Source organism: Chrysemys picta, chromosome 10 (genome assembly GCF_011386835.1).
Source record: "Chrysemys picta bellii isolate R12L10 chromosome 10, ASM1138683v2, whole genome shotgun sequence".
Classification (NCBI taxonomy): Eukaryota; Metazoa; Chordata; order Testudines; family Emydidae; genus Chrysemys; species Chrysemys picta.
In genome coordinates, this window is record NC_088800.1 from 88,185,547 (window position 1) to 88,198,149 (window position 12,603).

Here is a 12,603-nt window from a genome sequence, read left to right on the forward strand (position 1 = left end):
TTAAATTCTCCAGGAATGTTTAAATTACGTGTTTTCTGTAACTGCATTAGAAATACTTTGGTGGAAAAGATATCACCTTATTTTTAGCAGATTTAATTTTATTCATGCTCTGGTCTACTGGATATTCTCTGACTACATATGCATAGTTGAGATGTATAAAAGCACCAGGAGCGTGTGGTGGCAGGATGGTTACTGACAAGCACTTCTGGCAAGTGACAGTTATAAAAGGTTTCAGAGTAGCAGCCGTGTTAGTCTGTATCCGCAAAAACAGGAGTATTTGTGGCACCTTAGAGACTAACAAATTTATCTGAGCATAAGCTTTCGTGGGCTACAGCCCACTTCTTCGGATGCATAGAATGGAACATATATTGAGGAGATCTATATACACATACAGAGAGCATGAAAAGGTGGGAGTTGTCTTACCAACTCTGAGAGGCCAATTAAGTAAGAGAAAAAACAAGTTTTTTCTCTTACTTAATTGGCCTCTTAGAGTTGCCACAAGTACGCCTGTTCATTTTAGTTATAAAAGGGTTAATTTTGAGTCAGTGGTGAATCTCATATCCTGTATCTTTGCTGTTTAAATGTAGTTGACTTTTTAAAACTGTGTCCCAGGTAAAAGATTTTGCAAGCCATGGTTATGTTTGTCTGTCTAGGTACTTACACAGCCCCTTACACAGATCCTAGCTCCTGGATATTTCTGTTCTGCCACTCCACATGGGTACAAGGAAACTTTGTTTTTACCATTAATACTGTGTTGGGGCTGCTTTCAGCTCCGTTATCGCCTCCCTCTGCCTGTATGGGTAAACAGTCTAATTCCTGATGCCCTGACCATGTTCTAGCCCAAGATTCCATGGTTACGCATCTCAAACTGGGTGCAGGAGCATCCATCAGGTCCTTTAATATCTCTGTGGCTCCCCTGAACTAATGGAAATAAACTGTTTGTTTTTAGAACAATAGTTTTTTTGGCTGTTTCAAATGATGCTGCTCTGAATAGCAGGAAAACTGAACCTTTGCTCCTGGACATATACCAGGAGCACTTTAATAATTAAATGGACATTAATCAATGGTACTTTATAGCTAAATTTGGCATATTGAGATTGAAAATAGAGATACTGCAAACTGGGGACAGAAGGCTGTTAGTACATGTCTGTGGCAGTTTGGCTGATGGATTTGGTGAAATTTATGACTGCATTGGGTGGATATAGAGCAGGGGTGGGCAAACTACGTCCCGGGAGCCACATCCGACCTTTCAGACACTTTAATCTGGCCCTCCTGCCAGGGAGCAGGGTCCGGGGCTTGCTCTGCTCTGGTGCTCCAGCCGGGGAGCGGTGTCAGGGGCTTGCCCCACTCCACACGTGCCGTGGCTCCACACGGCTCCCGGAAGCAGCAGCATGTTCTCCCCCTCTGGCTCCTATGCATAGGGGCAGCCAGGGGGCTTTGCACACTGCCCCCGCCCCAAGTGCGGTCCTCACAGCTCCCATTGGCTGGGGACTGCGGCCAATGGGAGCTGCAGGGGCGGCATCTGTGGATGGGGCAGTGCGCAGAGCTGTCTGGCCATGCCTCCACGTAGGAGCTGGAGGGTGGACATGCCGTTGTTTCTGGGAGCTGCTTGAGGTGAACGCTGCCCAGAGCCTGCACCCCTGACCCCCTCACCTGCCCCAACCCCCTGCCCCAGCCTTGATTTCCCCCCCCCCCCCCTCCAAACCCCTTGGTCCCAGCCTGGAACACCCTCCTGCCCCCTCATCCCCAGTCCCACCCCAGAGTCCCCATGCCCAGCCAGAGTCCGCACCCCAACCCCCTGCCCCAGCCCGGAGTCCCCTCCCATACCCTGAACTCCTCATTTCCGTCCCACACCCCCAGCTGGAGCCCTCATCCCCTCCTACACCCTAACCCCCAATTTCATGAGTATTCATGGCCTGCCATACAATTTCCATACCCAGATGTGGCCCTCGGGCCAAAAAGTTTGCCCACCCTGATATAGAGGGTCTGTGCACCAGACAGTTTTGCTGGTCTTATTTTTGTCAGCAGTAGCTGCATAACAGTACCACACGTGTCATTTTATCTGTAATTTTGAAATGTATTTTGCAAAAAAAATTCCTGCATCTGGTTTGATTCAGCAGCTGGTTAAGGCTTGCTGAGTAAATCCTTTGACCTTAGATATTTTCTTCTGCACTATGCAACTATCACCATCAGAGCAGACTGCTCTTTGAGATAAATTGTCCTTGTTCAGTTTTAAGGCTTCTAGCAGTTTATAAATAAGCAACATTTCATTTCAAGCATATAACTTTCACATGCTACCTTAACCAACTTCCTTGTAACAATACATTTGAATTTGGAAAGTTGGTCCTCGAGTCCCACCATTCTGTTTGTCTTGTTTTTTCAGTCAAATGCTAACTTTTGCCTCCTGCTCTAAATATCTCTGTATATTCCAAATAGAAGCATAGGGTCATTCTATGAGTAAAATAGCAGGTCTCTCTTCAGGGCAGAGTGCTCTCTGCATGCAGTTCCTTGCTTGTCTAAACCCCACCCGCACTATCACGCCCCACACAGATTTTTTTTTTTAAATAACTTTTGGAGGAAAGGGGGGGAGTGTTCAGGTGTCTGAAATGCAATGGGAGCAGGCGGCTTCTCCCCATTGATTGCTCCTGTAAGATTTTGCCTAAGCACTCGGGGTACTATTAGCAATACCACCTTACAATAATAGACTTATAGTCCTTTAAATGGAACAGCTACATTAACCCGGACATCAGAAGTTGGCATATATTTGCATTAATGTGGGAGATCATGCTCAAAATACAGCCAACACCTTTTGGAGTGTTAAAGCCAAAGTTGAGGAAAATTAATAGCAATTGTTTTGTGCAGAAATACCCCTAAGCCTTTCTCTCCTCTTTCAGTTGGTCAGTATTGGTTCTTCCTATAACTATGGAAATGAAGATCAGGCTGAATTTCTGTGTGTTGTCTCGAAGGAGCTGCATAATACCCCCTACGGCACAACCAGCGAGCCCAGTGAAAAAGCAAAGGTAAGATGCTGGGCATGGGAGGGAGGAAATGAAAGATGTCAGTCAAAGCAATTAGACTCTTCTATTATTCAAAAGAAGGTTGAGCATAGTGTATAATCTGCTTGCCATCTCTCTTCAAGGTCGGTAATGGTTCCCTTTTCATTGTGCATGAGAATATAAACTGTACCAGTTAAAGTAACTCTAATTGTCAGTATGACACTCACACATTACAAAACAAGAACTTTAAATGTGCTACTTAGTATTCTTCATGACTCCCATGCTCTTATCGGACTTCTTAGTGAGTACCTCCTTTTGAGAATATGCATATTTGGGTTACCAGACAGTAGATAGACTTTGATTCTCCCACCAGTACAGATGATAGATGTTTTCCGTGCTTATCTGAGTCAGAATACAGAAGTTTCGCAACCAGGAATGGGAATGACATATTCTGTCTGAAAAGTATTGTCATATGCAATAAGCTATAAAAGTCTTCCCATTAGATGAAGTCCCTTACTTGTAATGTGATGTGCTAGCTTGCAGCTTTCAGGGTTCCGTCTAAATATCGCTCTTCTGCATGACCGAATTGATAGAGACATTATAGGCATGAGATCTTGCTTGTGTGATCTGTTGACTTTCAGGAAAATAACTATGGAAGACAGTGTGTGACATGGCTGACTCATAGTTGGCCCTGACCAAATGGAAAATGAATTGCACTGTTCCTCCCCTCAATGTGCACTGTACATTTTACACCATGATTGGTGGGGAGACGGAAACACTAATAATTGGTTAGTAGTAAAACTAGTCATCTTTATACAAAAAAGTTTGCCACTCATTTCTCATTTTTATTGGTTTAAATTGAAAACAGCCAAATTAAAACTTAGCACAACTTTTCAAGAGTCAGCTTTAAAAAATAAACACTGAAAAAAGCCCCCTAAGACTGATCTGGAACTTCCAATGGCAGATGTATCCTGCTCACATTGTTTATTGTAAACTACTGTCTGCTTCTGGTTACTACTGCTTTCCATGCTGTCCACAGCTCATTTCTTGGTTGGGCACAGCAGCAGTTTGGAAAGTAGCATTTTTGTGTGTGGATACCCACAGTGGGTATGTAAGGTACAAGTAATGAGACTTATTTCATAAAGCTTTTGAGTATTTTAAAACTTTTTTTGTTTCATTGCTAGTGAAATGGCTAATTTCCGCTGAAGTGTATTTTATCGTAATTCAGATAAACTTATTTTAAACCCTATAAGAAGTTAATATCACCAAAAGTAAAAAGTGAACATGTAAAACTGTAAAATCCTACATATGGATCACTCCCTGAACCCACGTGTAAGCCCACTGACCTCATGCTGCCTGAAAGAAACGGAAAAGCTGATAAGTTATATGTCAGTGTGGTATTTAAGCAACAAGTGTGTGGTATTTTAAGCAACGTGTGTGAGTATTTTAATTGCAGCCTTATCCCTCAGTGTTCATCATTTGCTTGTTGTCTTAGTTTGTAAGCTCTTCAGGGCTGGGATATGTGCACCACCAAGATAAAAATAATAAAGCAAAAACTGGAATTACTGACCATAATGCATCTCTTTACAAGGGACTTCAGTAACTCTTCTGCAACAACATGCTTCAGAAGGACCCAGAGTTTGACTGGATGCTAGGCTAATAGAAAATGTGTAGAATACCAAACCAAACAGTGTTGGGGTCTAAAGAGGAGGGACTAGTCCAGAACAAGTACAGTTCAGCTCTTGGCCATTCAGACATTTAAGAGATGCTAGCATTTATACTCTCTGCAGTGAAATTCACAGGCTTGGTAGAGGACCTCTGAAGAACGCTGCTGTGTCTCAAATGCTCATCCAGAATCTTGATGCACAGAAGGGAGTCGTGTACTCGAAAGAATGAGCACAGTGGAAAATAGCATGAGATTAGAACAGTACGAGTTAGTTAAAAACCAAGAGTAAGCATAGTCCTGTTGCTTGGCTGAAAATACACAGTTGGAAGCTCTCTCTCTGATACCAGATAAAGTCATTTTGAAAGGAAAGTGAGTGAAAAAAATCCCCAGAAATTAACAGAGTTTTGTTCCACTATGCATTGGCCAGTGGGGGTTTGGGATGGGAGAGTTGTCTTTACCAGACTTGGGCTAACATCAAAATGCAGGAAGAAGTTTGGAGAAAGAGTTTATTGGAATCATAACTACATAAACTTGCCTGTTGGTGCAACTGTTGGACAGGGTGTTCTAAACTAAAGGGCATGTCAGGGAACAGGATGTGAGTAGTGGGGTAGGAACTGTGGACAGGTGCAAGAGGGGAGCTTTTTGAAGTTTCCTTTTAATATACATACTGTTAACAGAGTATTTGGGGGTGGGAGGGTTGTGGGGGGGTTTTTTTTGTTCTGTTAATCCCTTTGGGTTGGAAGGTACTAGAATGTTGAGTCAGAACTGTTTCTTGGGGTCTGTCCTCTTGACGGATGGATTTTTCAAGACAGTTTAGCCTCAAATTCATAATCTGCTAAACTGTGTCTGATTTAACCTTCAACAACTTGTTATTCCATTGAAACGATAATGAAGGTCACCCAGAATCACATATTGACAAATGTTTAGGTGGCTCTGATCCATGCTGCTGTGAAGGGGAAAGCACAAGAACCCTTGTGTCAGGACGTCTTAAAAAAAACTATCAGTACAGATATGAAAGGGCCATTGTATTTAATTCTGCATTACCCACCAGATTACCAGAATCTTTATTAAGAGTGGTGGGTTTACAAACCAGAAAAAAACATGTTGGGAGCAGCCCCAGCTGATCTGGCTCTTCCAGTTTTTCTTTCTTTTTCTGGTGTTTTTTTAATCTGGTATTCTCTTCATGGAGGACACAATTTGCCTAAATAAGATAGAACAAGAAACAATAGCAACTAAAACTTGAAAGTAGTTTTTCCAAAGGTACTAAAAGCTTCCCCAGTGACAGGTATTCTACATTATTGACTTTCTCCAAAAGTGACATGCTAGTAATACTGAGCAATACACTGGTGAACTTCAAGCAATGGCAGTGAAGTCTGGTAAGTGAAGATTTTACTGCCATGTGAATTACAGCTGTAAAATAACTTAAAATGTGCTCCTCTATGAGATACCATTACACAGTGATAAGTATATACACTGACTCTTGAATCTTACACTATGAGATCTTTCCCATGAAGAGAACTTAGCATGTACCCTTCTTTTTCATTATTTCCTACTTTGGAAGAAACAACTCTGAGCATTCTGAAAGGCCATCTGTTTTCAGAACACCCCTCAAATGCAACTAACCTCTCACTCTTGTGTTTGCAAAGTCCATACAGGAACCCTCCCAAAATAAGCCCTACACTGAATGTACATAACCCAGGACTTGGACTACATCATGGGGAATTAGTAAGGAAAATAGCCTTACCTTAGTCAGGCTTCCAAGGACTGTGAGCATGAGTGTTATGTAAAGTATTTAGATTCCTTTCTGAACAGTTTATTCATTTTTTGCCATTTCGCTGCTGATTTGGATTTCTGTTCAAGCTCATTTTCATTCTGGCTTCTGCAGATTCTAATTGTAGTTTACTAAACTCTTCAACTTCTGTTTTAAGTAAAACTTAAAATGGGCCAAGTTCATTAGAACAATAACAGTCACAACCTGAAGAAGAGCTCTGTGTAAACTCGAAAGCTTGTCTCTTTCACCAACAGAAGTAGGTTCATTAAAGATATTACTTCACCCATCTTGTCTCTCTAGTATCCTGGGATGAACATAGCTATATCACCACTGAATAGGCACAACCTAAACAGTATACCTACCAGCTTGCCCCAAAGTTGGATCTCTTGTGGGGTTTGAGGAAGCAATGCCACTCAGCCATTGCCTTTCTCTGAGTCTTATTATTGATAGCTGGAATGGACATGTAACCTTCTAATGTAGCTGGGAGGAGTAAACTAACCCCTTTGAGCCAATTACTTAAACTGTTTCAATGGCATTGTTTGTTAAGCAGAGCACTTGTGGGGCAGCTTGTGTTTCTCTGAGCTCTCCATTCCCAAATCCACTTGGTTTCCCTGCCCACTTTCTTGAGGTGCTCTATTAGGAGGGGATGACCCAATGTTCCTCCTGATTTCTGCCTCCAAAGCTAAGTTTCCAAGTGTTAAGAGTCCACAGACACCTGGAGCCAGTTGCAGAGTTCACACGTTTCAGGTACCATATGTAGCATCAGCTGTCTCATTACAGTGTTCCCTTTCATTGTGTCAAATGAATGCTGAACTGAACGGAACCATTAGCAGTAATCTGCTGATACCTGGGACAGTGGGGAAAACTAATTTTCCTGCTATTTATAATTATCCTGCCTTTAAATTGTCTGGTATCTTATTGCCTTATGAAGAATTGGGTTAAAGTAAAATAGCCTCACGTACCTCAAGTGTAAGTGGATTGTACTTTGCATTGGCTCTGACTCACTTGCAATCTTTTCTTTTCCCTCCCTTTCTTTACACTTGCTGCATGCCATTCAGAGCGAGGATGAAGAGACGGATTACGATATGAATGACTCAGATTAAGTGTAAATGTCATGGTGAGCATTAGCTGCCCTAGGACTTCACCCACACGCTTTCCTCTGCCTCATTACCACCTACCCCTCACCAGTACCATCCTCTGGCTAGTCCTAGTGGTGTATTTGTTCTATAGTCCTAGTTGCCTTTATTCCTAGTGTCAGGTGAAAATCACAGTGGTAGAAATGGTAATAGACAGTATGATCTGTTGCACAGATGGTGATGACATGACAAGACCTGTACTGGCTCTTGTGCCTTTTTACATAAGTAACACTGGCATTATCAGTCCTTTTCAAGCTATTCTGAGAGAGGGGAAATGCTTTATACAGATTCTAGGGGAAACGTTTTTAGACCGAAATGGTTCTGTGCTTTTGTTACATGGCCTATTTTTTCTCTTGTCATATATTTTGTGTATAATGGCAGCTAATAAAAATCTTCAGTAAATGTCTGATTTGGCAACATATTAAGAGGCTTGTCCATCTGAAGTATGTTATCCAAGGATGGTCCTATTAAAGCACAATATAGGGAGTCTGCAGGTCTGCATTCTTTTCTCCACTCTGCCTCAGTCCCTCTGTATGAATATAGACAAGTCATTTAACTTCTGTGCTCCAGTTTCCACAGGTCTAAAATGGAAAAAACCTCACTGGGGAGACTCGGCCAAGTCCTAATTTACTGAGTCTAAAGTGCTTTGAGGAACCTAAATGGACAGTGCTATTGAAATTCAAATTATGATGATGAATTACCAAGAAGTGACCTTACAATGCTTGAAGCAGTGCATGGAGAATAATTAATGTTTTTGTTGACAATCGTTTCTATTTTAAGTCTGCTGTTGCTTATATCTGTTATTTGCTGCTCATCAGGACTCCAGTACTGAAAAGCCCAGGTGAAGTCACTGGAAGCTGATGGTATTCAGCATCTGATAGGATCATACTCCAAATCCTTTCTTACCTGTACCTTTGGAAAGGCAGCCTTTTTACAAATAACTTCAGTGCTGCTTGCATATGGGTTGGAAAAGATAAATTTATCTTGCGGTAATAAAATGTTTGAAAAGTGTGCATGGGGAAGGTTGCCAACTTGTGCAAAATCTAAGCTTTCATTTTTTTTTTTATTTTTTTTTATTAAATGATTTGTCCTTATGGTCAGTATGAAACTTCCATATATCACATGAGTATAAACTCAGGGACTCTACAAACAGGCAGCTCAGAGTTTCCCTAAGTGGCACAGTGAATACTGACCAGCATCTGTCAGTTCTTACTCCTGTTCAGAATCCTGTGGGCAGCAATGAAAATAAGAACCAGGAGGCATTCAAATGTGTCGGCAGCTACTAGCAGGAGGCTAGTATGAAAATAAAGCCACTGAGCAGAGTCCAGGGACAGCACCCTTATCCCAACACCTTCCTCTAGCCAAATAGATTGGCATGGGAGAAGCAGTTGCTTTCTCACCAGGTTGTTGCCCTGGACAGTTCCCCCTATACCCTCTGCCCCTTATCTCATATAGGTCTGTGGAATTAATTATCTGGGTAATGGCCACCTTGTAAAATTTCCATATCTTTTTTGTGAGGGGATGGTAGGGCAAATGAACGACATAGGGAAAGAGTGGGAGATTGATGGGATAAGCTAGGAAAGAGAAGTACAGTGTGTGCACATAAAATATGAGAGACACACACATTTGTGGGGTATATGGAAGAAAAGAAACCCAAATGTACAGGGCAGGAGGTAGAGCTCACAGTGAAGAGAAAGAGAGGTTAGGAGATGGAGAATGAGAGAAGGTATAGAGGAAACACTTTGAAGATGGCTTGAGAAACATCACCATGATCTGTTACAGGAAAGAGAAAGTGAAGTGAAGCCATGTAGGAAAATGCCTAAGCAAAAGCAAGAAAAGGGTGGGAGGGTATGCATGTGCTGTTGATTGTGATCTGCTTTACACAGAATTAAATGTTGTGCTAAAGTTACAAGTGACATGCAATTCACTCACTCCTATTATCTCCCTGTGGCACATCGTAATAGCTTAGTTTCCTGTAGGATGTAATACATACATCTGGGTTTGGGTTTAATGTGCAGGAGCTCGGTGCTGTCAGTGGTCTGACTAGATCATCCGGTGCTCCCTTCTTGCCTGAGCTCTAGGACTCTACAGGTGCAAGCTAAACCGAGATGAGCCATGTTGAATCTGATATGAGTGTCTGCATACACAGGTTTAACTAAATGTGTGATGTTAAACTCAATTAGTCAATCAGTTCAGCAGCACATCTTTAGGTGAATTGTCTGTGTGTAGTCTAACCCACTGGGGTTCATCAAATAACTTATTCAACTGATCATTTTCTTTGTGGTATTCAGTCATGGTGGTCACATTTTGCTTGGTGACTATCATATGGTGGAATGTATTGAATAACATAGCCAATGTCTTTTTCCTGCCAGTTGACCAGCCCTAGTAGTAAGATGCATGCTTTTGAAGTTTGATAGTTAACTTGATTGTATTCTGCTCAGAGTAGGGAGTGCCCTCTTCTGTGTTTTGGAAAATACCATATACGGGTGCTGTTGGCAATATATATAATAAATGTTGATGGATAATACTGCAATTACAGTACTTAACTGTTCCTCTAACTTTAAGTTGCAGCAGGCATACTAGCACATGTATTTTTCACCATGGCAAATCCCTTTACTAGAGGTTGTCAAGTACATTTTCAAGGCCTGACTTTTACTCACTGAATACACTTGTGTTTGCCATGCAGTTTCTTATAGAATGCTTTTAATTAACTAGAAGCACAGGTGGTAAATTTTCTTAACGCTGAAATATGTAGCATTTGCTTTTAATACATACTTTGAAACTTTTCATACTCCATCTAGAAAACCTTTCAAAGGAACTTCATAGTAATACTAGCTGTGATCTCATCTGCTCTCAAACCTAAGGAACAGTATACAGTGTGAATAGGAACCCTCCAACCAGAAAGTAAAATCCAGGTGCTGCAGGAAGTACTGTTGGTGAGTCAATAGATGGCACTTTTCCCTCCCTACACTGTATTTAGATACCTGTGGCTGGTGTGGGCTTGGGCTAAGGGGCTGTTTAATTGCGATGTAGACATTTGGGCTCCTCGCAGAGTCCTAGAGCCTGGGCTACAGCCCGAACAGCTACATCACAATTAAACAGCCCCTTAGCCTGAGTCAGCTGGCACAAGCCAGCTATGGGTTTTTAATTGCAGCGTAGACAGACCCTAAATCGTTACTTAACCAAGATCTCCACTGTAGTCCTAGAGAACAGTCTGCCTCTGAAGTTACCTTTTTTAGGAGAAATCATACAACTGAGGGGGTCTCACTAATTGTAATCCTTGAAGATCCCAAAGCATTATATACATCAGGAAAGACTATATCCTAATTGGCTGTAATTGATGTGAAAGGCTTATCCATTGTTGGCTGGTTTTGAAACTAGAAAAGTTAGTTACTTGCAATATGAAATTCATCTGTAAGTTTTTAAATGTCAAGTTTTTTGGTATATTCATTAATACAGTGCTTCTGTGCCCTATTAAGCAGTTGCCATGTTCTATCCTGCAAGTATAGAGGGATAGGTGTTTGTATGTGTATTGTAAAGGCCTGTGAAATTCTTTAGGTGGGAAGGTACTATTGAGTATCAGTGTAAGATGTTCATGGTTTAAACATTCTATTCCACTGCAAGTACCAGAAAAGGAACTTCTGCATGACACCAGTGGCTGCCTCTGCCGGGGAATGTGCCTGGCATTCTCCTCGTGATTGGATCAGAAAGCCTTTTCCCAGCCCCATGAAAGCAGCCACAGGCCAAAAGAGTAAAGCGTCAGGTGTTGCCAATTTCACTGACTAGCAAACAGTGCTCTGTACTTGTCACTGGCACATTTAAAGCTTTGCTTAGTTTGTCTGACTACTATCAAGACTTCCTCCTTAGTTTATTTGTAGGCTTCCCTGTGGTGCTAATCACCATCATAACTGATCTCATCATTACTAATCACCTATTACATGAAAAAACAGAGGCTAGTAACCTGAGACACTAATGTAAGGTGCTTGGATACCATCATACAAGAATTTAGAGCCCATATTATGGGGTTAAGGTGAAGAGGGTGGCAACAGGAAAGCCAAAACCACCAGAGGGAGCAGAGGAAAAGTGGTGAGCAGATGCCAAGAAGAGACCCTGGATACTTCAGAGGCAAATACTTTAAAATATTTTCTGAAGAGAATTGAGTTTAAGTACCAATTTTCAGAATGTGATTTCTGCAGTGAATATTGTAGCAAATGGGCTTTTCTTGGCCAAATGAGTACATCCCCTCTCCCCACACCAGAAGAGGCTCTTCTCACTTTTCACTGCAGGAGAGTAGAATCCTTTAAACAGGATTTCTGTCTTGAGATGTGTGCTACAAAATGGTAGGGAGTTTATATGAATTTAGGTGCACAAGTTTGGGCCACTTTATCTGGATTATAGGCTGGTTATAGAATGGTGTCTTAAGGGTGGAGGAGGTCTCCAGTTCAGTGTAGTCTGCTCTTACAAACATAGGGTCGCTCAACTGCAATGGGATGGGCCACATGAATCCTGTGAAAGTGTGATTCTTAACATCTCCTCTCTGTCCACTAAATTGAACTCACTTCCTTATAAAATTTAACCAATATGCTTCAAAAAACACCGTATCTCTTAATTGTCTGTCTTCTGCTTCACAAAGCAGAGTACCTGGAAAAGTGAACTCCACACAGTGTCCCATCCCACCAAAAGAAAGATTTGCATATGGACTGTGGGTCTTCACAGACGCAAGAGAAATTGTGCAAGCCAATATATTGCATGAAAATCTATTAAAATACTATTGCTCAAACATGAAGATATATCTAAAACATTAACTTAATACATCAGGCTAATAGCTTTCACGTATTAGTAGCCTAACAAATAGTCCCATGGGGTCAAGAATCTGGCTGTTTGTATTTACCATATAACTAATACTCAGGACTGCTTTAAGAGGTCAGGGCAGATACTGTAGGGTTAATGCATCAGCCTACTCTGTATAGGAGTTGATCTAGCCCATGCAAGCTTTTATACTCCTGACCTTCAAACACTGCTTGTTTTTTTCAC

The 12,603-nt window shown here is 41.6% G+C and overlaps 1 protein-coding gene across 10 annotated transcripts in view; it reads left to right on the forward strand.

The window, feature by feature from the left end:
• The window catches only part of LOC101943277 (3-phosphoinositide-dependent protein kinase 1), a 146,652-nt gene that overhangs the window by 126,546 nt on the left and 7,503 nt on the right, over window positions 1-12,603 (forward strand). For 7 of the 10 annotated variants that reach the window (XM_042852995.2, XM_042852993.2, XM_042852990.2 and 4 more), the window contains 2 exons: window positions 2,895-3,020; window positions 7,492-7,550. In XM_042852995.2, the coding sequence (XP_042708929.1) occupies window positions 2,895-3,020; window positions 7,492-7,536 (171 nt within the window). In that variant the 3' untranslated portion in view covers window positions 7,537-7,550. The remainder of the gene's footprint in view (window positions 1-2,894; window positions 3,021-7,491; window positions 7,551-12,603) is intronic. The other 3 variants (XM_042852992.2, XM_042852998.2, XM_065560378.1) reach the window with 1 other exon arrangement.